At 44.7% G+C, this 26,246-nt stretch overlaps 2 protein-coding genes across 5 annotated transcripts; one reads left to right on the top strand and one right to left on the bottom strand.

Moving 5' to 3' along the window:
• The first annotated feature begins 153 nt into the window (after positions 1-153).
• nme3 (NME/NM23 nucleoside diphosphate kinase 3) lies at positions 154-2,530 on the top strand. 4 transcript variants are annotated; one of them, XM_079281757.1, is made up of 5 exons: positions 154-239; positions 324-984; positions 1,078-1,179; positions 1,304-1,416; positions 1,660-2,530. In XM_079281757.1, the coding sequence occupies exons 2-5, from the start codon at positions 802-804 to the stop codon at positions 1,775-1,777; spliced, it is 516 nt and encodes a 171-aa protein (XP_079137883.1). In that variant the 5' UTR covers positions 154-239; positions 324-801; the 3' UTR covers positions 1,778-2,530. The 4 variants fall into 4 exon arrangements, with proteins under 4 accessions (XP_079137883.1, XP_079137884.1, XP_079137885.1 ...); XM_079281758.1 differs by having other exon boundaries at positions 160-239; positions 854-984; XM_079281759.1 differs by having other exon boundaries at positions 193-984; positions 1,078-1,173.
• An 8-nt stretch (positions 2,531-2,538) lies between these two features.
• On the bottom strand, positions 2,539-24,591 carry mapk8ip3 (mitogen-activated protein kinase 8 interacting protein 3). Its single transcript, XM_079281760.1, has 32 exons — positions 23,648-24,591; positions 19,325-19,445; positions 18,553-18,623; positions 18,032-18,123; positions 17,220-17,243; positions 15,689-15,740; positions 14,776-15,007; positions 14,535-14,637; positions 13,972-14,122; positions 11,602-11,661; positions 11,239-11,390; positions 11,082-11,139; positions 10,720-10,871; positions 10,523-10,579; positions 10,234-10,404; positions 9,654-9,813; positions 9,265-9,315; positions 8,714-8,803; positions 8,381-8,536; positions 8,036-8,201; positions 7,633-7,833; positions 7,364-7,547; positions 7,072-7,191; positions 6,736-6,816; positions 6,581-6,648; positions 6,342-6,490; positions 6,056-6,227; positions 5,860-5,973; positions 5,091-5,129; positions 4,405-4,569; positions 4,043-4,189; positions 2,539-3,892 (listed from the first exon to the last, which is right to left on the bottom strand). Exons 1-32 carry the CDS (start codon positions 23,951-23,953, stop codon positions 3,768-3,770), a joined length of 3,990 nt encoding a protein of 1,329 aa, XP_079137886.1. The 5' UTR covers positions 23,954-24,591; the 3' UTR covers positions 2,539-3,767.
• Between the last annotated feature and the right edge of the window lie 1,655 nt (positions 24,592-26,246).

The following is a 26,246-nucleotide window of genomic DNA, read 5'->3' as shown; positions in this document are numbered from 1 at the left end:
AAAATAGTCCTGAGTAGTGTTCTTCATTTTCTTCCACCATATAAATTTATAATTTCTAACTTTCTGTTCAACCGGTGGAAATGAATTTCCACGGTCACGCGCTTTGGAAAGCATTCCGAAACGTGGGTACGCGCGTATTCATCCCTCCCTCCTACTCCTTCCAGTGTGACGTCACTTCGTCCAACCGGCGACAATGATCTGCCTGATTTTGTCCATATTCTCTCACTTCTTAACTTCAGGTTGGTGTTGAATCCGTTTGTAATCCGCGTGTCATTCACTATTGTCGAAGTTTGACTTTCTCCGTTTCCGGTCTGTGTGAGCAGGAGATGCTAACGTTCGCCTCGGCTCTAGCTTGAAGAAGGAGTTCACCGTTGAAACAATGGTGTCACGAACAGTTCAGTAACTTCTACACAGGTGTTGTAACTTATTGTGTGTAACGTTGGAGTCGCTCGGCTTTGGAGTTCGATGATCTGTGTGGGTCGAGCTACAGTTGGCTAACTTTAGTTTACTAATATATGTATAATGTGCTCATAGCGGCTACTTAGTCTCACTACCAGCAGCGTCATCCTCGTCACTGTGAAACACGTTGTTTCATCGTTCTATTAATAGCGCGTGAGAGCTGATATGTATGGAAGCCCATTTCTGACAGCAAAAAAAACGTGCAAAAAATTTGATATTTTTTAATCTAATGATCACTCCTAAAACTAACACATAACAGACATTTCTAGAGCTGCGTGTAGCTTTTGTGAAGTCAAAACTTCTGTGCGTGAGCAATGCTTCCTCCAGTCTGTACCCAGACGCATGCACGCTGCTCTGAGTGGTGGCCATCGTTGTGTTATTCCTGATCCTCTAGGCTGGGCCGGTGTGAACGAGCGCACCTTTATTGCCGTTAAACCAGATGGCGTGCAGCGTAAACTGGTGGGAGAAATCCTGCGTCGCTTTGAGAAGAGAGGCTTCAAACTGGTCGGCCTCAAACTGGTGCAGGTATTTGGGATGTAGGCCTTTTATCTTCTCTTGAGACAATATTTACCAAAGTAGTTTTATATTTTTGTTGAATACGTGTCTGTCTTGTGTCAGGCGTCTGAGGATGTTCTGAGGGAACACTACTGGGACCTGAGGAGTAAGCCCTTCTTCCAGGGACTGATGCGCTACATGAGCTCTGGACCAATCGTAGTAATGGTGACATTCTCCCACACGTGTTCAGAGGGCGTTTGGTTTTTGCTCATAACTCACATAAGTCATGGTGTACATGATATCTTTGTTTCTGCATGCTGTATTCATGTACGTTCCTGTGTTTGCTCAGGTGTGGGAGGGTTTGGACGTAGTCAAGACTGCACGTAAGATGCTGGGAGAGACCAAACCTGCTGACTCGCTGCCTGGAACCATCAGAGGGGATTTCTGTGTGGAAGTGGGCAGGTAGGATCACCTGATAGTTCACTTCTCCTCCTCTGAGGGAAAATGTGAGGCTTTTATTTACAAGAGGTATTTTTACTTGTCATAGTAGAAAAAAACAGTTGCGACCAATAAAATGTATGGAGGCAGCATAATATTCAAGAGCCCCACTCCATGAGTGTGTCAAAAAAGTCATAGTATAGTATACATGATAGTATGCCGAAAAAGTACAACTATTATGGTTCATAAAACGGTCATGTGCTGCAGGAACGTAATCCACGGCAGCGACTCGGTGCCAAGCGCCCAGAAGGAAATCTCTCTGTGGTTTAGACAGGACGAGCTTCACTGCTGGGAGGACAGCAGCAGCCACTGGATCTACGACTGACGGTCCACACCAGCTGTGTCATTACAAGACGGATCACACCTCAGATACAGTCTTTGGCTTTAATATCTTGTAGAGACGCAATTGTTCCCTGGATTTTCTTTTTCATAAAATGTATTTATCTCTCTGAACTACATTTCTTAGGTGAAATGTTTCTACTAAGTGAGCAATAACCTCATCAGTAACACGACTGTGTGCTTCCGTTAGTTTTCATTGCAGTCTTTTAGTCCAGAAGCTTGTTTACAGTTTTTAAGCAATAAGCTTGTAGTTGATGTTCATCGAGGGATCACACATCAGGGAACGGCTGCATTTAAATAAACCCTGAAGGTTCATTTCTACAGGAAGCTTTAATATCATATTCAGGTGATGTGCAAAGTATTTTAAGTTACAGAACAGCCATTGTTTACCACCTCAATGTGTTTTGCACACATGTTTTTTCTTGTTATGGTGAAAGATCCGTCAAAATATACACGTTTCTCCTGTAATCGTACTTACATTGAGAGCAATCAACTAACACCATCATTGCCTTTCTACACACACGGTCCAGTTTCCTGCACTTTTAAATATAAATTCTGTCAGGGTGTGAAACGGATCACTTTACAGGAATACTTGAACGTAAAGGGTAGACGTTTTAAAATACGATGCTCAGCAGGTTTTCGTGGAGATTCCAAAGGCTTGTTTATTTCGTTCTATAAAATTGTAATTTGTGCTTTTCTAAAATCCCATGATGCTGTATGAATTGTCAAAAACAATAAATCTGGTCAGGAAATCCTTTTTAATATGTTTTGTAAAGTAAGACACAACTGTAGGTTGTTTTCAGCACACAAATATGTTTAATATTTAATCCACACAGATCAATGCATGAAGTTCATACTGAACAAAGAGGATGGGCTTCGGTGTGTCTGGACTTTTACAATAATCCCTGTACTCATGACAACACATCACTGTTCACCTGCTTTACAACGAACCGTCTGATCAACAGCCAGTCGGATGAGAGAAATGAGTCTGACCCTTAAACAAAACCCCTTCCACTGGTTTTCCAATTGTTCACATGACTCTTTGATTCACATCAGGCACCAGATGTTTCCCGTCTTCACATCCTCATGAGGGCGTTTGTTTTCATCAGGGTAGAAAATCATTAATCGAGCTTCTTTAAATAGACAAGATTAGATGCAAAATATTTGAGGGTAAAAGCCAAAAAAGCCCAAACTAAATTTAGACTTTCCATTCGTTCCATGCCGTTGTAAACCCGTTCGCTATACACCACAATGTTAAAAGCCAAAACAAGACTTCTGTACGCTGTCTCCTTGGATTTGTTTCCACCGTCAAAGACTGTCGATCCGTGAACACCTCATCCGTTAAATCCATTTAAACAGACGACGGCATTAACAATCATGGATTGCTGATAAGCGGTTAGAAAAATCTGATTTCTGGTGGAAATGCAAGTCAGTGTTTTCATTCCTATTTCCGCACCTGTGTTCTTGATTCTTTTTGTTATTGGTACAATAATGTTGGGGCTCTGGGCTTTGCAATAAGATGAGCTGGAGGCCTCACAGCTGACAAACTAAGTGGAGGAAGAAGAGGAGTAACTCTGGGGCAGATGCGGGACAATCAAGGTAAATATGGGAAGAGATAGTGTGCTTACAGGGTGAATATAAGCGATACAGAGGAGGGAGGTAGTTATGAGGCTGGGTTACAAGGCTCATGAAGATAGTTACAATGCCCTGGGTGGGACAGAAACAGGATGCCAGGCAGGTCACTAGATCAGAGGAGGTACTTACAAGGCATTAAAGTTACAAGGGGACGGGGCAGGAGGGGATATCATAGTTACAAGGGACGATGCATGGCTTTAAGGGTCGTTTTCAGAGCCAAGAGGGGACTTTTACATGACCAGGGATAATTACAAGGTGTGGGTGGCTGGAAGCTTTTGGGGGCAGGAAGAGATTTTTTTTAAGGAGATGAGTGGGTGTGGGGGTTAAAGCAAATCCAGGTGTCACTCAGGTATGTAAGACACCTGCCAGACGATGATGTGGCTTCGCTCAGCTTTACACAAAGCAGGTTTGACCTGCGAAGTTCCACCAGTGTCTCCTTCCTCCGTCTCATCGTCCTCTCCGTCTCCTGAGGAAAACACGTAGACAGACGATGTAAGCGCTGTGATTATTACAAGGAACACTTAACTTTATTGTGCGGATAATATTTGAATGTATTTTTCCAAACATTACAACATACAGGCTTGCATTTGTATAAAACATCAGGAAATATGCTGACCGATACGGAAGTCGATGTAGCCCTCTCCTCCACTCAGCACCAACACGTTGTGAACACTCTGGGCCTCAGTCTCTTGGGGCGCTGTTGACCCCTGACCCTCCGACGGACTGTCCAGCACACTGCCGTTCAGTGTGGCCAGAACATTGCCTGTCACACAGAAGAAAAATGCCAAGTTACGGTTTCAGATTTGTCCAAAATGTCATCACTTCATCATTTTAACAGATGTGTGTGAAAATCTCATGTGATTACTTGAGTTACGGCCATAACACTTTTTTTGTCTCAAAATAATGTCATCGTATAGTATGTCGAAAAAGAGTGAATGCGGTCAGTTACAGACAGACACAGACGGGCTTTGTGCTTACCGGGTACAGAGACGAAGAACTTGACAGCATCGCGGTGTCCATGAAAACAGAGCTGGGCTTGTGCCATGGAGCAGTAGGGGATGAAGCTGCCGGTGCTCTTCTCAGAGCCGTCGTCACCGTACACGTGGATCACTCCACTGGACGATGTAGGAGACACCTTATTGGCTGAGGGATGAAGAACCCGGGAGTGAAACACTGACCAACCAAGAGTTTTTAAATAGAAAATCATATTCGGCAGCATGACACAGGTAAAATAATAATAATAATAAACACCCACAAGATCCATATATTTCCACAGATCAACTGAAAATGAGAAGTGATATTAGAATATTACAAAAAAATAGATTTGAGACACCGAAAGCACATCTTTTGCATGCAATGGATCTGGTACACAAACATATCTTCTAGTCATTGACGCAGTAAAGCACAATGAATAATAACATGCAAAGCAACCAATGAGTAAAAGCTCTGCTGCAGTTAAAGACAAATAACTGCACACAGAATACGTTTGGTGACTTTGTTCACAGCTCAAAAAGGACTAACTGGGTGCCTGATATTCAATGGTGGTAAGCGTGGTAAGCGTAACGAAACATGTAGCTTTACTCTACAGACACCGTTGGAGGGGACATTAAGGTTTGACCGGGCAAGAAAAGGTTGAGCAGGAGGGAGGGAGCGCTCCCACTTACCCCTCAAACCAAGGAGCTGTCCCCGGTGAAGGACCACCGCTACAGGAGGCGGAGGAGGAGGAGAAAGAAGAAGAAGAGTGGGGAGAGCAGAGGAGAAAGAGGACAGTAACAGTTATGACCAAGACTGTCTGTGAAAGAGGGGAAGCCACTGAGGAGAGGCAGGAAAACAGAAGGTGGAAAGAAAGTTGAGGGAGCTGAAGAAGAACACAGATAAACCAAATGATACAATCTGATAACATGTGATAACATGTGAGCTGCTGTTAGTTTCTGCAGTGTCTGAAGGTCAGGACATTAGCTGAATTTATGATCTGAAAAAATAAATAAATAGTAAAGTCACGGCCTTTTTGTATGGAACTAAGAAATCCAGGAAACCAATGTTCTCTCTACATCTCATGGTTTAGCGGTTTTAATCCATAATGTGACCACACGATGGTGCTGCTGGATTCAGATCAACACCAAAGAAATCCCAATATCGTGAGATAAGTAACATCCAGATGGACAAACACATCTCACCACAAAATAACCTCCTCAGCAGAGGCAACCAACACCGTCTCATGAAGATTTTAAGACCACTGAAAGCTTAATGTTTCGATGAGACTTAAGACCGCTAATCACGGCTGATCACTCCTCAAATGCTGTGCTTGTAGCTTCCCTTCCTCTGCCACTACGCAGGCACTGCTTTCACCGTTTCTATCTGTATTTCAAACAAAGCTCATGCCACACGTTTTGTTGCGAGTCGCTTGTTGTGAGCCGTGTAAATTAAACTCACTCTCTGTCAGTGGGATGGAGATGATCACGCCGTTTCCAGTTCCTACCCAGAGGCGATTTCCACCAATCAGAAGTGCTGTGATTCGCACAAAAGAGAAGCCCAGCTTGCCAGTGCCTGTGAATTACAACCAGAGTGAATGGAGAACAGGGCCGGCTGCATGCCGGTGAGAAAACAGCAAGTGTCCACGGATTCTCACCCAGCATCTTGCTGACGTATGGCTCAATGTCCACATCCTGGAGGTGCTGGTGCGTGTGCGCATGGTAGAGACGCAGGGTCGAGTCTAGCCGGATTGACACCCAAACACCATCGCCGATCCACGCGAGCTGCCGCACCTGACTCTCCCTGCGAGGGTGGGCGTCGAAGGACTTCTAGAGAGCCGTGAAAGAATGACGTGTTGAGTGGAAGAACTCATTATTACAGTTTTACGTTATTGTCGGCGTCATGTTTAAGCAGGATGACGTGACTGTGGATTCTTAACTCGCCTCGATCTGCATGCTCTTGGGCTGGATTACGTGGATCTTGTTCTTGTAGCCGCACCAAACCTTATCATGTACTACAGCCATGCAGCGGATTGAGTGGTGAGGCCGGCCGAGGTCCATGAGGTGGTAGTTGGACAAATCCCACTGGCCATCTGGTGACAAAAACACCACGATAAAGTTATAATTATCTTTTATTGCCCGTAACAACAGTCACTAGTTGCATTCATGTAAAATCAAAATACCCTCTGATCTATGGAATATGGCGAGGGTCCCGTCAGCGAGGGCAACCAGCACGCGACCTTTCACGTGTCTGCAATCGGAGAGGAGACTGCTGCAGTTACAGAAGTTCACACGGACCAAACTACAATTGCAGAGTTTAACTGTCACCACCACTTACACCAGACTGAGCACGGAGTCTTTGAGTTTGATGGAGTGGAGGCACTTCTTCCAGTTTCCAACTGCTGAGTGGACGTAGAGCCTTGAGGGAGAACAGAGGCAAGATACTCCAGAGCAAAACCAAACTGCATGTAGAGTTCAAAGGAGCATGTCATGATATTTATGTGTGCTACTTGGATGGAAGATACAAAGAGAGTCTTCCTATCCAGAGTGTGACTGATGTTTTATTGCAAAAGTAAACCGTAAATATAAACTTATGGGTAAGGAAATGGTTGTAATGTGTGATTTTTGTGCGGCTTTAGCGGAAGTTGCGAGTAGATCTGAACGAGTCACTTACCAGCCGTTCTGGGCCCCGAGCCACATAGTGGGGGCCACGCTGGTGTAGTTCTTGGTCTCTTCACCTCCGTCCTCCGACTCCAGAGGCTGAGAAGTTTCCTCTTTGGACTGACCTGCGCTTCTGTGCGGACAGACGACATACACACTCATCATTTCAAAGGACGAAAGGACCACATATTTCACCGCAGACATGTTGATCTTGTGTACTAAAAGTTATCAGTTACCAAACGTACGCAAGCGTTTAATCATGACATCCCTGATGGTCTTTACACAGACAGGCTCTGGCCTCCTACCTGTCGGAGGCGTCTGACGGACGAGGCTGAGGGTCGGTGAAGACGTGCTCAGTACACGGTCCCGGAGGTCCAGATCTCAGCTCTGCGTGGCTGGCCGTCGACTCTGGAACCTCGGTGGCCTCCGTGGCCTCCTCGGCCGACTGGGCAGGGTGAATCTTCCCATTCATGGTGGGAGCGGTGGGAGCTGAAGCACACCATCATTAAAATAAACAGACAAACTGGTTGACTTGACACCTTTCTATACTGATAATAATTGAGGATGAGCCCACCTTGTCCTTTGTCCATTATAGGCGTGTCAGTGCGTGAGGAGCAGTTGCTTCGGGCAACGCTGCAGTTGGTGGCACAGCCGACGAGAGTGATACCGGCCAACATGCCCTCCACACTGCCGGCGTCGTCCCCTCCACCTCCTGCTCCTCCGTCGCCTGGATCCAACACGATCTCTCCTGCTGGATAGTCGCTCTCGCTGCCAGCTGGACACAAACACACACATTCACACGCCTTTGTGTTTGTACACACACACACAACAACAACAGCTTTGACAGACCCTGTCCTCTCGGTATTATCTTGTTTTCTAATGACCATTTGCATTTTTTTTATACAATTCACACCCTTCAGCATACCAGGTGTAGAGAAATGCCAGTCTGGGGGTTTAACAGCAACCTTCCCGCTCACCTGGAACACTGGAGATGCAGAGCACGTGAGCGTTGCACACGTTGAACTGGTCGACCAGCGAGCCCGGCTGGTTGGCATCGATGATGACCACCTTGCTGGCAGAGTGGGTGCTGGTGAGGATCCACACTCGACTGTTCATGGTGTCCGTCTCCTGGAGCTCCTTTGACTGGGCGGATAGAGGAGACAACAGGGTTTTAACACAATGACGAAAAAGGACAGACGTGGTTTATAATATGTGACTATGATGTTCCCACATGTATGATTCTAGTTGAGTGTGCCATGTTCGTTTTGAACTACACTCTTAGTAGTAATAAAACTGCTAAATGTCCTAAAGTGGGTTTCTACCTTCCTCTTCTCTGGGGAGCTGTGGCTGCTCTTCTTGCCAGCTCCGTTCTCATCAGCGTGGAGGGGGTCGCTGCCGCCCGACGGTGCTTTGGCTGGTACCAGCTCCTGGCTGCTGGCCCTCCATCCTGTCAGGTCCACCCCAGCTGCACACCACAACTACAAGAGCACACGTACGCATCATAGAAAAGTTGTGATTGAGATTGAGGGGCCACCTGAACACTTAAATGCTACAGTGCCCTTTTACATTCTGCATAACATTCAAGTGAACTAACAATCATAACACATTTCTGAGTAGAGCTACAGCGGTTCACATCGCCTGAACGCCTGCCTCACCTTCCTGTTAGGGTCCTTCTCCACCAGAGGACGACAGTACACCGGGACCGGGACGTTCTTCATGCGGTTGTCCTCTTTCTCGACAGTTGTCTAAAAGCAGGAGGTGATAAGAGGTAAGGAGACAACCAAAAAATATGATCTTTATGCGAGATTATTATTTTGCTATTAAACTCTACTGTAGCTGCACTGGAAATAACCTGATGGGATGTCATGCAATACACAAAACAAGGCTCGCAGAAATACAGGTAGCTGCCACTGTTCATTCAGGGTCATTTATACTGTATGTAAAAACAACTTTGTCTGGAAATGAGATGGAATCAACTCCTCAAAGACAGTTTATTAGAGAGATGCGGTCATAAATGTGTGTGTGATATCATGCCTCAAAATGAAAAATGTCCCTTGATTTTCACAAGTTCAGCAGCACTTCACAGCAAAGTTGTAATAAAAATCACACAGTTGGTCCGCTGTCCGCTGTCTAGACTATCTGGATATGGATTCAGGACGGTTCAAGAGAAGGGAAGTCATGCTGCAACTCTGTCGGTCTCACTTGCCTGAGGTCTCTTCAGCGGGCTGTCCTGAGCGCTGTCCGTCTGAACTCCATTCTGCGGGAGACCAGAGTTACAGCCACCTGTTTAAATCTGTGTGCTTGACCTACCTGTTTCAAACTAACTTAAATACCTCTTGGATTTGTTTACAAAGAGATATAAACAGCCAAATTACTTCATCATTTCACAGGCTTGAAATCACTTGAGTCCAGAGGTTTTCACCTGTCCCCGTCAGTAACTTATCATTTTCATACAAACTCATTTATTTGTGTGTTTTTGTTGTGTACGTTTCAGGGAGGTTGTGTGCGTGTGTGTGTGTGTGTGTGTGTGTGTGTGTGTGTGTGTGTGTGTGTGTGTGTGTGTGTGTGTGTGTGTGTGTGTGTGTGTGCGTGTACCTGTTTGAAGCGAGACGGCACACTCCAGCCACACGCCTGCATGATGCCGTCATCGCGGCGCATGTGCTCGCGGACCTGTCGGTACTGTTCACGCCGCTGTTCTCGGCGGGCCAACAGTGCCGAGTCACTGAGGAGAGACGCAACACTGTTACTGGCCAGTCTGGAAGCAACGGGAGGGAAGGGAAGCGAAGAGAAGGAAGAGAAGAGAGCGAAGCGTTAGCAGCCTGGCCAGCCAGCAGCGAGGAAAAGAGGAAGAGAGAAAGAAAACAAAGCAACAGCAGTTGTTATCAGCACAAATTAAACTAAGTTTTATTCTAGCTTCTCACCCTAAAGTGAGAATCATGACAAGTGTTTAGTATTTGTGTCTGCATGAGAGTTTTGTATTTAAGTGTTTTATGTTTATTTGAGAGGTTCAAAACTACTCTGTGTAACGTCGAACATGCTGGAAGCTCTCTACTCTCCAAGCTGCTTTAAAGCGAGCGGGCGTTCAGACCAAAGCAGAGTGAGAGGAAGTGAAGGACGGAGGTTTAGTGAGGAGTGGCGGGAGGTTTAGTGACGTATGTAGCTGGTTGCTGCTCACTCTTCGGGGAAGAACTCCAGCGTGCGGTTGGAGGTGGAGATCTGACACATGGTGTGGCTGCGTCGCTGAGAGAAACCAGCGGGTGAGGGCGACTTGTAGTGGATGTTGACGCTGTAGTACGGCCGCTTCACAGGCGGAGGGCTGGACGATGTGCTGAAGAGACGTGCAAAGCTGGTGGATGGAGGAAAAACAAAAAGGTTTTACTTTTGATATTTCACCGGTTCATAAATTCAGGGTATCAGTGAACTTGTACTCTAGTAAAAAAGGTTTAATAAAAGCTAAATCTCACAATTGCCAGATGGTGGACTTCTTTTTCTCTTGGATTTGAGGACTCTCCCTGGACGCCCTGAGAGGAAAGAGAGGTGTGAGTCAAAGAAAAAACCAGAACAGACAAAAAATGTTGAGTTTAAACGCAGCAACCGTTCCCGACCCGTCCAGCGCTCATCCAAGTTCTTCATCTCTAGTTTAAAGCTTTCCTTTGTCTACCTGATCATCTCCGTCCACCGTACGGCCTCCTGCAGCTCCATCAGCCTCTCTTTGTACTGATTCCTCTCCATCAGCACGCGGGCCATCTCCACCCGGGTGAACCGCCGCCGCTGCGTCATCGTCATGTCGCCGTCCTGCATGGGTGATGAAAACTGACCACACAAGAGCCATTCATTAATATATACACAAGGTCTGAAAATGTAATGTTGTAATGTACTAAAATGCTTTTTACACATCAACCAAACAAAAAACATGTAGTTACAAGTATTTTTCTACTGTGTGAGATCTTCATTACACTAGTGGTGATGAAGAAAATAACACGGATATCTGCATGCAAAGGGACGAGACATTGTTTTACTCACATCATCACCTCCTTCATCCTTGGAGTCCCGCGACGCACCGAGAGCCTCTGCTCTTAACCTGCAGCCCAAAAGCAAAGTCAGCGTTACACAAACTGTATTTTTTTTCTCATTACATTAATTTAAAGGAGCATATTGTTTTCTTCCTGAAAAAACAAACCTCTTGAGTTCTTCTTCCAGCTCCTTGAGTCTGGCGTCCACCTTGTTCTTGGACTGCCTCAAAGCCTCCAGCTCCTCCCTCAGCACCTCATGCTCCCCCGACAGCTCGTCCACTTTGGCAATAAGGTCATTTTTCACAATGTTGAGCGCATTTCTGTCGAGCAAAGTCCAGAGAGAGCAGGAAGTAAGAAAACAAAACCAGCTCCAGGAAAATACAAGTTGGGTTCTCATGTCTACGAGCATTTTGACGTACTTTTAGAGCACAAACAAATCTGTCAGTATGTATGAGACACATTTGAAAGGATGAAAGGCAAAAGGTGTACAAGGATTAACACAACACACACACACACATGCATCATCTTACTTGGGTCTCTAGGAGCTGTTTGTTCTCCGTCAGCAGGTTCTCCACCTCCCTTGCCCATCCCTGAAACAGTCACATTCACATCTCTGTTAATCGTCACACACACACAACAGAAAACATCCATCAGTCAATAAATCCATTGATCGATACGCAAAATGCATTTCCCAGACTTCTTTCACGGGCAACACTGCCTTTCAAACCAGCCACGGTACAGCAAGTGTCTGTTGAGGAGCAAATGAAAGCTCCACAGAAGCCAAAGGTTTAATAAATCAATGAAATTAAAATGAATGGACGATTATTGATTTAAGCTTTACCCAGTTCCATGAGTGCACATATATTCAAAGGTGATCCCGTCACCATGAAAGGTGTTACTGTCATGCTCAACCTGTTGACTTTGATATTACATCTTTATTATTTTAATCATTGCCAGACTTTAATTGAAAAGTGTACGTGCAAGCAGCAAGCACTGTGCAACAGAAGTCAAGCACACAAACAATTTGAACATGAGGACAAACAAAAGAAAAGCCAAAAGTGTCGTCTCCAGTTGAAGAGCAATTCACCACACAACCTATGTATCTTCCTCTGACTCTCTATTTTCTGCATCTTCTCTAAAGGATCTTTCTCATAAAAGCGTCTTTTTATTCTAATGTTCTGTAAATGAGCAGCTCATTATTGACAAATATCTAAACATTAGGTATGTGAGATGCACAGGTGGCACAAAATATAAACATAAAGCCACACAAAGAAACGGGCACAAAGAAGGAACCGGAAAAAAACGTGTAAGCTGGAGGCCAGGGAATGACAGAACAAGCAAATGTGACCACGAGCGAGGGCAAAGTGTGCCTTACCGAAGAAATCATCACGAACTGGAGGCAAAAGAAGAAGAAGGGAGGGGAGAAAAGAGAGAAGAAGAGGAGAGGCCACGGATCAGAGAGGGAAAAGAGAAGGACAGGAATGGAAGAGAGAAGACGCTGATAAGCATTTATCATGTTGGACTTGAAGAAGAGCAGCAGGGCTAAAGAACACAAAAGCTGCTATTCAGCCCTCAAACTGAAACAAGAGAATACGTCTGTGACCCAACAGCTGAGTTCATCAAACATCATCAGATTTGTTTTAAAGTCCCAGTGAAACAGTCTTTTTAGGAGCAGATTGCCTCTGTGAAATGATGCATTTCCTATTTGAACGTAAAGCTGCGGATGTCTCTAAACCAATGGGATGTACTGTGAGTCTGGGAGAATAGTGCACTTTAAAAAAATACTATTGACTGAAAGCTTAAGGAAAGCAGACTGGTGTAGCTCATGGCAATCACTAAAGACTAAAATCATTTCACTGTGACTTTAAAGGAACAAGTGTATGGATATTGGGCATCTACTATATCATCAAAATCTCCAATTGTTGGACCAAGCAATGACTCAATAACATACTAGTAATTATATAGCAGCATAATAACAACAGCAATGACACTGGTTAATAACTGCTCTTAGGTGTGAAGCTTAGCAAGTAGATGGGAGTCGTACAGAGTGAAAGAAAAATATACCAACCAATGCATGTTCAGATACACACCTGAGAACTCCCCTATGGGTGTCACCAGCAGAAGCACATAAAAAGGGAAAAAAGAAACGGGTGAGAAGTTATCAGATGGACAAGAAGACGGATCAAAAGCTCCCGTTGTATTTCTGCTGCATAGAAATCAGGGACAATAAATCAAAACCCAAAACAACCCAGAAAACAAGAGAAAATTCACCAAGTGTGGTCCAAATCAGACACATCTACGATAAATAATAAGCAAAACAAGTGCAAGGAAATGTGAGAAATATACTAAAGTCAACTTTTACAAATAGGATCTGTTTAATCAGCATTTAACATGCCTCTGCCCCACACAACAGAGAAAGAAAAACAAGAAATCGTAGCCAGAAATAATAGACGCAACACTGCATGAATGGGCAGCTGAGGTTTGGCGTGCAGCCAGAGAGCGACTGTATGTATTTTCATGAGGTGACTCAGGGATGAGCTGCCGGCACGGCACCATGCAAGGTAAAAGGTGAGAGTCATTCACATTCACACAGCGTCACATGGAGCTCCTGCCCTGACGTAACGCAAGCCAATGCTGTCTTGTGTGACGCGCTCATGCATCCGCCTTTACTTCCTGTCCTCTGGATCTACACTGAGTCTGATTTCACTGAGTAATATCACACGTTGGCATGTTAGCAGACAAGTAGAAGTCTCAAGCTTCACTTTCAGGGTGAACAACGAGGCAGCAGTGTTCAGGCTTTTACTCTGAAGAGAAATACTTACCACTGACCGAGACAGAAGGATATCACTAAGCTGCAACTGCCAAGCTTTAAGATAATAATTGAAACTGATAAAACGAACAAACGTTACAGCCGTCACAGTCCCGTTCATACCTAGCAGCTCGGCGCCTGCGTCGACATCTCCAATGATGTCCGACTTCGCGTCTTTGATCTCGTGGTAGAGAGAGTCAGTGTTGATGCCGAAGGCCTCGTTCACTATGCCCTGTGAGGGGCTGAAACACACACATTCGATTTCATTAGACCAATGCTGTGATCGGACCAAAACAATCTCACTTGTAGTCCCTGAAGTATCATCAAAATTCGTACAGGTAAAGAGCATCATGCGGCATGAATACAAATTAAAAACATTAATTTTAATCAAAATATGAGTTTTCTTTATTCCGTCCTGTTCATGTGTAACACTGATGTCCATCAAAAGTCTGGCAACTTCGCCCTTGCTGGTTTTTTTTATTTTAACTTGCTTTGAGCCAACTGACTACAAATCTGCACACAACAAACCCCGACTAACCCTAACCTCAACCAAGAATAACTGCAGACATGATGTTCACAGTGTTGAATTATCTAACTCAACCAAGCAGGTCTTTGCATATAATGGGTGAATGATGCACCACAGTGTATCTGTACCTGTTTCCTCCTCCGTACACACGGGGGTCCACACACATGTCCAGCTCAGGCGTGGAATCAATGATCTCCTGAAACTCGGACCACTCATCGCTGCTTCCCATACCTGGAAAAACATGCAGGAAACAGAGCAGAACTTTAAAACGACTGTAAACATTTCGACCATGTTGTACTTTGCACGACTCCGACATTCGAGAGGGAACAATGGTTGAGTCTGAAGACGCATTCAGTAACACGCTCTTACCGATGCTGACATTCCTGGTTTCCTGGGAAACCTGCACCTCCATATTCCGGCTGAGCCGCTTGGCACTTTTCCTGCGGTTCCCGGCCCGCATCGCGTCAAACTCGGTCTGCGGCAGGAAGCCCTCGTTGATCGGGGTGACGGTGGCGGAGGGGACGGAGGAGGTGGGCGTGTTGGACTTGCTTCCTGTGCTGCTGGGTGTAGCCGCCACGGAGTCGGACTCTGATCCATCCTCCTGGGTGGTTTGAGACGATGACATGGGAGCAGGAGGCAAACATCACATGAGCATTATATGGTGAAGGAACATTTTACCTGGAACACCATTTTACCAATACCAGTCAGAGTCAATTACGACTTTCTTGTAAGGAGCTCCATGGTCCATGGTTCGATTCCATTACGTTTTTCAAGGCTTCACTTGGATTTAAGGGACATACTATTATCATTGTTCTTTTTTTTTGTGCCTATTTTGATTATGCATTCCCTATTTTAGCTCCTATTGTTACGTTAAACTTAAAACCTAATTCGCAAGAGTAAACTAAAATGTGAGGACATGGTTTATAAGTACCATGATCACACAAACTTCATGGAAAGTAATATGGACCCTGCTTGCTCGAGTCAACATATATACCTAACAAATCAGACTTTTTATCCAAGTGATGAGAGTAAAATTGTTTCCTCAAAAGTGACACAAGCAGGCGTGGGAGGGGAGGTGGGCCGTGTGGGTGTGGCTAGCGGGACGGGCAGCAGTAAGGCCGGCCCCTCCCCTTTCCACTCCCCAGGCTGCGGTTGCGGTGGAGGACAGGGCCGCCGTCTGTCCCACCTGATGGGCAGAGCAGAGGGTAGACCGGCCGAGCTCGCTGACCTGCCAGATGTCTTTCCCGGGCATCATCCTAGCCCCCCCGAGACCCCCACGTACCATGCCCTCGCCGCTGGGGTACAGGCTCAATGAAGGCGGCCGCTCCGCTTTGCTGCTGGCACAGGAGACACAGAGAGGAGTGGAGATTAACGAGAGACGGATAATTGTTTATTCATCTATCTTTTTTTAAACTTTTCATTCTCCAGGGCTGAAGGTTTTCCTGGCATGCATTCGATGCAAGGCACAGAAAAACCTGTCCAACATTTCCAAAGTATGCTCGCTCTCTTGCTGAGATGACTGATGTCACTGTCAAGACAAACAACAAACGCCTGCAATCAAACCAGCATCCTTCTATAAATAAATATGAACAATGTAGAAATAGAACAAGTCAGGGAAAGCGATTTTAGGGGGATTTAAAGCCCTAAAAAGAAAAGCAACAGGGGCTCTGAGAGCATGCAGTCCAGTCCACCAGGCAACACGTATTGGATTCATGAGCTTTTCTAATTTACTGGGGATACAGATGCAAGTCATTTAAACAGATGGAGCCATCAACAGACGACTACAGGTAGTTTGTGGAAAACTCAACACAGATAACATATCTAAAGATATTCCTATAAATGCACGATGCAGGAATTAACTCCTCGTACGGCTGATGAACTACATGCAGTAGAGACTGTGTGTGCATGTTGCAAATCAATGTATCCACATCTACTTACATCTGCTGTTTCACAAAACGTCACATGCACAGCTCAAGTTGCTACTTTTTGTGTAATGGTAAAATACAATGTTGTTTTTTTTGTCATTTGTCAAAAGTACAAGAACTGCGGAGGATTATTCCTCTTTCTATATTGCTTAATATAAATACATTTCTATTTAATTGCAGAATACTGACAGATAAAACAAGCAGAGCAGGCAGACAGACAGACACATGGACGGACAGACAGGCACATGGACAGACAGACAGACACATGGACGGACAGACAGACACATGGACACATGAGACAGACACATGGACGGACGGACAGACACACGGACGGACAGACACACGGACGGACAGACAGACACATGGACGGACAGACAGACACATGGACGGACAGACACACGGACGGACAGACAGACACATGGACGGACAGACAGACACATGGACGGACAGACAGACACATGGACGGACAGACACACGGACGGACAGACAGACACATGGACGGACAGACACACGGACGGACAGACACATGGACGGACAGACAGACACATGGATGGACAGACACATGGACGGACGGACAGACACACGGACGGACAGACAGACACACGGACGGACAGACACATGGACGGACAGACAGACACATGGACAGACAGACAGACACGTGGACGGACAGACACATGGAAGGACAGACTGGCAACTCATGAGGGAGAAAGAGGAGAAAACTGGAAAATGTGATTGTTGCTTTTACACGACCTCTGAACCATTTCATTATTTGTTATTAGAATGCACCATTGTTGATAGTCAGTCATAGATTGTTGTCACACGCATCAATAACTAATAAAGCAAAAAGGAATATTTCTTGAGGGACTTGAGGGACCATGTTGGATTTACCTTTTCCTCCATGTGTGGCGTTGACTGTGCAAACAGCAGCAACAGAGAGCAAGCCAGCAAGACAGACAGACAGTGATTAGAGAAAGACAGGAACATGCCATGATACATGAAAACACACTCACACACACTCTCTCTCTCTGTCACACACACACACACACACACACACACACACACACACACACACACACACACACACACACACACACACACACACACACACACACACACACACACACACACACACACACACACACACACACACGCACACACACACACACACACACACCTTCATAAGTTGACTCCAGTTTTTTTTTACAATTCTGAACTTTTTGAAGATCATTTTGATTCTTACTAAATCTTGAGATAATCATCAGTTTGTCTTCTAAGTCTGTCAGTGTTTATAATGCAGCCATCATGCTTTATAAACACTGCGGTTCTGCTACAGAAGCTGCACCAGATGTCCCGCCTCTCGTCTTACTTCGTGCTTAATTAATATTCATGCTTATCGGTTGGCTAATTGCTGAAAACAGAAAGCTGGAAAAAAAACCCTCCAAACTTTCTTTTTTCTAATTATTTTGCCACAAGTTTCATCATTTCCTCTCTTCTCTGTCAGAGGCTGAAAAGCAGCAGCTGTTCATCACGGCTCCTGACAAACAAATGCCGGCATCAACACACAATGAGATGTTGAAACATGAAAATACACAGAACGTGAAACAGCAGCAAGGAGACGATGGGTGAAAGTTAGAATTAAAATCCACACAAAGACATACGAACAACCTTTTTACACCAACACACGCGCTAAATCGACTCACGTTCGTCCACAGCCGGGGCCTTCTGATTGGCTGTTACTCCCTGCCTGCTGCATTTTGGACCGCTCTATGTGTTCCACATACGTCTGGATCATCTGTGAGGCACGGTGGCAAGAAAAAGAGAAATGTGTGAGAAAAGAGGCAGAGGAAAAATAAATGTGATGAGATGATAAATAACCCTGGAGTTGCATTTAAAAGGATTATCATTATTTATTTCCAAGATAGTGTATTAAATGTTGGATAACCGATATTCAATATGTTGTGATCCAAAAGGACAACGACATTCGTTTAAAGCCGTTACTATATGATGTCAATACTCATTAACCACACAATCTAAAATAGACTAGAGACCAGATTATTGCGCTCAAAGGACCATCCTGTGACTTTTACGTGCTGCTATTTATTTACTACAAATCACTTCAATCTTATTTCACTGCACACACTTTGTTTTCGATGTTCAAATTGTGTTTCTCTAATGTCTTTGCTCCAGTTGTAAAGTGGTTGGGCTGGAGGTTTGCTCTCACCTCAGTGTGGCGCTGGTGCAGAGCGTTGTACTCTTTCTTCATGTCTGATTCTCGCTCCTCCAACCGAGTGACTGGGAGCGACAGAGAGAACAGTTTAACAGCAGGAAAACACCAGGAGGGGCTCTGATAGTTAGAAAAACACAACACTAAAGTCGCTTTTATTTCTTAATTAATGTTCAATCTTGCTTGCCAGCATTTAAGATATTTAGCTATTTGAGTCTGTGAAAAGACACAAGAACTAAAAGTCACAGCTAGTTGTCTAAGAAGAAAAAACAGTCAATCAAATACGTACGCCAGTATTCATAGTGAACAGAAGCATCATCATCTAAAAATACAACGTCCTCCAGCAGTGTGTCTCCTTCCCTCCTCTCAGCTTTAGTGTTCATTTTTCTTTTATTTGCGTATCTGAAGAAAAACAACTTGAAGAGCTGCTGAGCTACTAACTGAAATTCATCAAATAATGTTTAGGATGTCAGTCGATGTCCAGGGAACGGGACTCTGCCTTAAGTACGAGTCTCACCAATCCTTCATGTTTTGGGCTTTTTCTTGTTCAGTCTAAACTGGATGTCAATTCAAACCTGTGCCTGCTGATCTCAAATCATTTTGAATGGATGTTCGTTTTTTTTCTCCTGGTGTTGCGTCTTGGACCCGACTATGGCGATCCCGATTTTCGCTTTGCCTGGGACGTTCATAAAGAGCCACATGTGCTACGCGTACAGTGTATCCTGGGAAACACAGAGGTTTGTAGTCAGGAGGACGTCCGTCCACTCACTCTGGTCAGAATAGTTCTTGGTCTTGAGCTCCTGCTGTTTCCCCTGCAGCTCCAGAAACTCCACCTGCACCTGCAGGTCCTTCTTCTCAGCTTCCAACGCATCCTCGAATTCAATGAATTTCTGATGGAAGACACAAGAACAAAAATCAGGTCTTTACACAGCTGGAAATACATTCATAAACTGCACTGAAAGTGACAGGTTATATAACGTTGTAATTGTTCTATATTGATTGGATTACGATGCTTGTGGTCGATACACAGCGATTGCCTGTAATTGTGAAATTGTTCACAGCAGCCATTACCTTTCAAAACGATCCAGAGAGACTAACAGTGCAGTCTGCCCTCAGATTCAAAGACTAAGTGAGTGTTCAGATGAGAAACATTTGATTCTTTAAGTCCGCCTCTCACAGAAAGGTTGGAGTTTGTCAACAGCTTTAAAATACCTCGGTTGGTCGTACAGTGAACACATAAACTCAGTCACTGAGGAGCAGGCAAACAGAGCCGTCTCCGTCCCTTTCACTCCCTTTCTATTTTTTATATGAAGCTGTTCACAAAGACGTCCTCTTTCAGTGCAGCAAGTCCACAAAGTCTTAATACTGTAATCCTCTGACTGCAGTGAGACTATGGAACCAGGAACATGCAGCAGATATCCAGCACACATTCAATACGATGACCTTCAGTGGACAACAACACACTTGGTCGTCATGTGCAGAGTGGATTTTAGCAGGAAAATAAACCAATTAGTCCTTTCAGCTGCTGACTGTCTCCAACTCTGAGTGCAAGAGGTCACAGATATGCTCCTCTTCTCATTGGCTCATTTAAAGAGACACATTTCTTTATCAAATCAACTGAATGACAAAAAATGTGACTCAATAAAGAGAGAATTTGCATATTATTATCGTCAACTACCAAGCTGAATAAACAGCCGTCATACGGTTTTGTATTTTGAGCTTTTCTACCAACATAATAACTGAAAACCAAGTTTATACATCAAATAAAGATGCTAACTCTACAAACTATTGTATTTTCCATCAGAATATGTAATATTTATATCTGGAGACTAGTGAACGTTATGCTGTAAAGTCGTTCTACCTTCAGAGCAGCAGATCACAGCTTCTCACTGTAATATCCACCTGGACTGGGAACACGTCCTACAGTGATAAGTATTCGCTGTTCAAACGCAGCGTTAACGAGGTACAGCATACAGTATGTAGAGGTTTGGTGACGAGACTTTCTCAAAAGGGGATTATCACAATGTCTGTATTTATGGGCTGGAACATTGTTTTGTTCTGTCCAGTATGAATAACTCATCGGTAGCCTTGTGATGACTGAGTGATGCTAATGTGCTGCCCCCTGACAAACCGTAGTTAAGAGCATTTGACTGCAATGTGGTCACATTTCCAACGATTTACATTGTGAAATACCTGAACAGAGACAGAACCGACTACGGCCCGCCTCCTGTTCTCAGGTCACATGTTAAGAGAGTGCTTTTAGAAGAAGTGCATCTGTGACCATGTCGAATCTGCAGCTCAAGAAGCCAGTTGTACCGTTTGGATCGAAGCTGATGAGTCACACAAAATCAGTTTTCCGTTTACGACCAACTAAAGCAAATCACATCACGAGAGAAGGTGATTGGGGCGTGGTCAGAGATGACCAATCGTTTGCTTTTATCTCACTTTGAGAAGTGTTGGCGGCACAAAGTGATGGGACACTCAAGCAGGCGACCGCAGAACAAGACAGGAAACAACTAAAATGCTACAAAATGGCTGAATCTGTTAACCTCGTAACCGTTACCCTGGATGTGTTGGTGAGGGCTACACGAACAGACGCAGAGCTGTGGCTTTGTTTGCCATTAGCTTGAGCCTAATAACCCTGTAATCCGAGATGCTTTTTGCTCGTTGCTCCCAGTGTCTTGCGAGAGGGAGAGTTATTGTTTTCCTCCGGCTCTGAGATTCTCTCTCACACGGCCTTTTCTTTGTGTTAGCCTTTTCCGACACTGCAGCTTTCTGAACCTCAGTCTAGTTCTCCGTCGGTTTTTATTGTTCCGTTTCTGCTCCTCATGAACACAAATCAGGTTACAGTGCCAGGCTCCCTCAGTGTGCTCTGTGCACTATTGATTTCCTGTGATTCCACACCCCTCTTAGGTCGTCCCATCCCCCATTTTACCCCTCCGACAGTCAGACAAAACTGTTTGTTCCATTCAAATATGTCACCTAATTTGAGCTGAAGACATAAATCGACTTCTCTCACTGGAGGCAAACCTCAGAGTCCTGAACGCCAAAGAAAATCAAGAAATACACTTGACCATAAAAGGAGGCTATATTATATGAACGTCTGAATTGGTGGCTTAATATATAAATAAGGCCAAAGTGTAACATTCAAAAGGTGCGGGTCCAATATGAAGGGAAGTATCCAGGCTCTCACCACAACCTTCCCTGGACACAGAAAATAAACATTACAAATCTAATTGATATGAGAAGGTTGGTCGATGTGATAAAAGGGGAACATTACTCAAATTGTGGACGTGTGCAGTTTTAAATCGAGGTTCTCTCTTGTGACGAGAAGCAGGATCAGACAATTAAATGAAGATCTCGTGAAAAGATAAAGTCTGCTTCTTCTAGCTGCTTAATGCACTTTAGATTTATATATCTGACGGGTATACAGTCATTATGTAGTTAGTTTCGGTATCATTGTTAGGGCAAAAACTAAAACGTGTCTGGACCTGTTGGCATCTCTCAATTAAAACAATGCTCTCAGCGCCTCCTCTTACCTGCAGCACCTGTTAGTTTTAAAGTATTTCTTACAAGAAAACCACAATTTCATTATAAACATACTGGATTTTTTTCTTCCTGTCACGATATTGAAATAAGCTTAAATATGCGAACACTGAACTTTTAATATGTTAATTCAGTCATCTCTGAATTAACAGCTTAAAGTGAAAACAAGCTAGATCCGCGACTCAGGGAGGAGCCACAGAGGGGACGCAGATGATGAAACAGGCTAAAAGCTGAGCTAAGCTGACACTAGCTGGGCTGACAGTGATATGCTGAGGCCTCTTTGGGAGAAGGATTAAAGTTGCTTTACGACGCCCGCTGGTCCCACGGCTGCTGTTAAACTGGTCAGAGGGGGGAATATGCTGGAGGTGGAGCTTGGACGGTAATGTAATAGCTCCATATCGATGTCCACTTTTCCTTTTTGTGTTCCTGTTCTTGCTGTGTTTTCACGTGTAAACGCCCACTAAGGGTCAGGCTCTCACACTTCATCTGTCAAAGCTGTGTGCTGTCACTTTCTCTCCATTTACTGTACAACACTATCATCTACATACTTTATGTTGACATAAGTATTTGCATATGAGACTTGAACTGTGCTGTGTGGAAGCTCTGGTATCATAAAAGAGCACTAAAAATGAAAGTAATTTATTGTGAAAGCAAACATTGGCATTGTATATTGTCCTTGCAGTTAGCATTGATGTTTGCAGTGGTGAAAAGACTGTTAGTAGCTGTAGTAATAATGGTGGTAGTATTAGCAGCAGAAGTAGTTGTGACAGCAAAACCTATAATCGTAAAAGCTTAAGTAGGTCCAGTTAGTATGAACAGTTATCCATGTTATCCATACATAGACATGTGTTTCTATGACAGTTTAGACTCAACACTTACTAGTATGAGTATTGTATTAACCTTTGAGTACTGTTTACTTGCATCTACTTGTGCAAGGTATCCGACAATATAGCGACTGTATATTGACCTAAACATCTGAGTTTAACTGGTATATGTCATCACTGTAATATACCTGGAAAGCAGATTAGGATTAAAAGGGTATATTCTAAATCATTTACAGGACTTTATGTTCTTGCTTTACTATGCTTCATCCACTTAAGTCTTAACTAGGCCTACATGTTTGACACCTGAGCTTCTGATACCTGCTGAGTAATGGCACATCAAATATACACTGATAATCAGTTATTCTGATTTGGGTATCATGATATTCACTTAAGTAATGTAGTAAATGTATTTTTACAAAAGTATTGGTTTGATCAGGTATTTATTGAGGTATTTCTAAGCCATTATAACAAAACTACTATAAAAACGGTATGATAGGCATATATTAACATTTTTTTTATATTAATAGCTTGATAGAAAACAGTGTTGAAAATGTGTCAGCAGTGTATTGAGACTAAAAATAAGCTCATGTCACAGGCCTTAACGTGAGTCACATGTCTGGTGAACCCTCTCGCCTCAGACGGGCCACCGTGACTGTGAAGCAGTGTGAAGATGGATGTGATGATGCGGGTATGGCGCCCATCAGAGCCGGGAGGTGACTCACCTCCTCCGCCTGCTTGCGAAGCGCTTTCTCCCGCTCGTACTGGGTGATGAGCTGCTCGTTGTCCTCCTTCAGCAGCTCCAGCTCCACCTCGTGCTCCTGGTTCTCGGTCAGCACCCCGTCCAGGTTTTCCAGGACGTTCACCACGAGCGGCATCAGCTCCTTCACCACCTCCTCGTCATAGCTGCGGATCAGCCGCTCGAACTCCCGGTAGATGCTGTTGGCCAAGCCCGACACCCGCTCCGACATCACGGAGCCGGAGCCGTAGTCGTCCTGGTAGACCACCTCGTCTATCTGCAGCTCCATCATCTTGGCAGCTGGACCCGGCTTCTCTCTTCCAGATGAGGAGGCTGCGTTAAACAGTTTTTTTCAGGCCTGCAAGGCGAGACTGTCACTAGGTTTGGATCCGCTCAGCGCGTAAAAAGAGGGGCATTCAATCACAGTCTTCGACCAAATAAAGAAAACAATCAGCCTATGCCATGCTGCCGCAGCAACACATTCACTGAACGATAACTGGCTGTTGCTGTGCTTAACCTTGAAATTACTGGCTCTAATATTGTGATGTAAAGAGGGCCCCCTCCTCCTCCGCCACCAGCCCGTTGTATTGCCTCCAGACGCGGCCCAGCTATTGCTCTCCCCCCGCAGAGAGCATCTGATCCGGGGAGCAGCGGATGTGGAGTTGTCCAGCCGGAGCTTCGGCCCTCGCTGAGCCCATGCCGAGGAAATGCCTTCGTCGATGATATATTGCACCTGCCTCTCTCAGCAGCCGCAACCATGGACCCCGGCCATTGCTGGCAGGGGGAAATAAATAAATAAATAAATAGTTAAATAAATAATCTAACGCTCCCTGATCCGCAGCCGACGCCCCGTTCCGCCACTATATCGCTTCCACCATGTTTGATCCCCCTTTACAGCGGGCGGCCGACGCAGCTGGCCGGGCTCGGGCGGTGATGGTGATGTCTCCCTATGGGAGAGGCTCTCTCTGCTGCTCGGAGAGGAGCCAGCTGACCGACTCTGTGTGACGTCACACCGTCTGCATTGAACCAGCGGACTCACTGCATCAAGTCAGGCAGACTACACCGGAAGTCCGCTTCACGATTTCAAAATAAAGCTCCACTCAGCGCATTCAAAAGGAAAGCTAAATCATGCCACACGTCCTGTGTAAGAAGTTGTGTAATGTCTTCCGTGGCTCTGGTGGGAGCTTAAAACAAAGCCTACTTGTGGAGTCTAAAAGACATGGGCAGACAGTGCTAGGACTATTTTGTTGTATTATTGGAAATATAGGATTCAGTGTGTCTGAAGTTTGACCCATAGGACCACTAGTGTCTAAAAATCTGGATATTTCAGCCATTGCTGCTTCAACTTTGACCGTCTCTTCTGTGTTCCAACCAGTGGCGGCTGGTGAAAATGTTCTAGGTAGGGCCATCCCATCAATTTCAGCAAACATCCCAGTATGATTTAATGCAAAAAAAAAATGTAAGTATCAAACACTCATTATTACTTGGCAGTTAAATATTTAACATGTATTCCAACACGAAAACAATCAGTAAATAACACTTATATAATATAACATGTTCATTTATTGAGATGCCCCTATGGACCTTGTTATAGGAGGTAAATATCAGGAGAAGTAAACATGAAGTGTAATTATGAATACTGATGTTAAATTAAGCTATGATGAGTTTTCACTGTTAATTTAACATCTCTATTACATGTTGATGCCTCCATGACCAAGTTAAGCAGATGAGACTGAGGACAGCTATGTAGAAGAAAAGATGTTCACTTTGCATAATATGTAGCTTGACAGAGTTCTCATGTGTGTCCTGGTGTTCTCATGTTTCCTTACCTCCTCATCCCTCACCCCCGTAACTGTCCGTGCTGGATCCGTCCCCGTTGTTTTAAAAAGCTCAATAAATTATTAGCATTACGTCATCCAGCGAGCCAAACCTGTCTGGTGTACAGTAGTGAAGCTTCGCATGTACTGCTTCCCTTTCCCGCGAGTCTGCTGTCTGATTGTGAGGTCAGGCTGATCTGATATCGCCTCTTTGGCTGCAGAATCTCCGCCAAAGTTCTCCTCTCAAACGGGTCTTGGAGGAGGAGTGCTCGCGCTGGCGCTCGCCTGTCGAGACTTCTCCTGACGAGAACGCGCAGCGAGGGGGGCCTGATCGTTCTGGCCCCAAGCTGAATCTATTTGAGGGCGCTGATTGGCTAAATTGTATGTCACTCATTTATATCTTGAATCAGCAATTGGCTAAACTGCTTCATAGACCCGTCTCTTTTGGGCCAAAACGATCAGGACCCCCAAGCTGCGCGTTCTCAGAGTGTCGCGCACACAGGCAGAGAGGACGAGCAGGAAAAGCATATATTTTGTGCCGATATCATATTTTACACACATTACTGGGTACATTCCATAGTTCAAAAACACAAATATTGACAATTTGTATAATTTATGATTATTATAATTTTTTTTTTTTTTTTTTTGTGGCTCATGGTGGGGCCAGGCCCCATGGCCCTCTATTGACCAGCCGCCACTGCTCAACTTAATTGAAATGCAATGCTTAATTGCTGGTGTACTCCTTTAATACAAACACGTCATTGTTTC

This window comes from Melanostigma gelatinosum (assembly GCF_949748355.1).
Source record: "Melanostigma gelatinosum genome assembly, chromosome: 13".
Taxonomy (NCBI): Eukaryota; Metazoa; Chordata; class Actinopteri; order Perciformes; family Zoarcidae; genus Melanostigma; species Melanostigma gelatinosum.
Note: the sequence above shows the minus strand (reverse complement) of the source record. Positions and strands in the feature narration are given on the sequence as shown.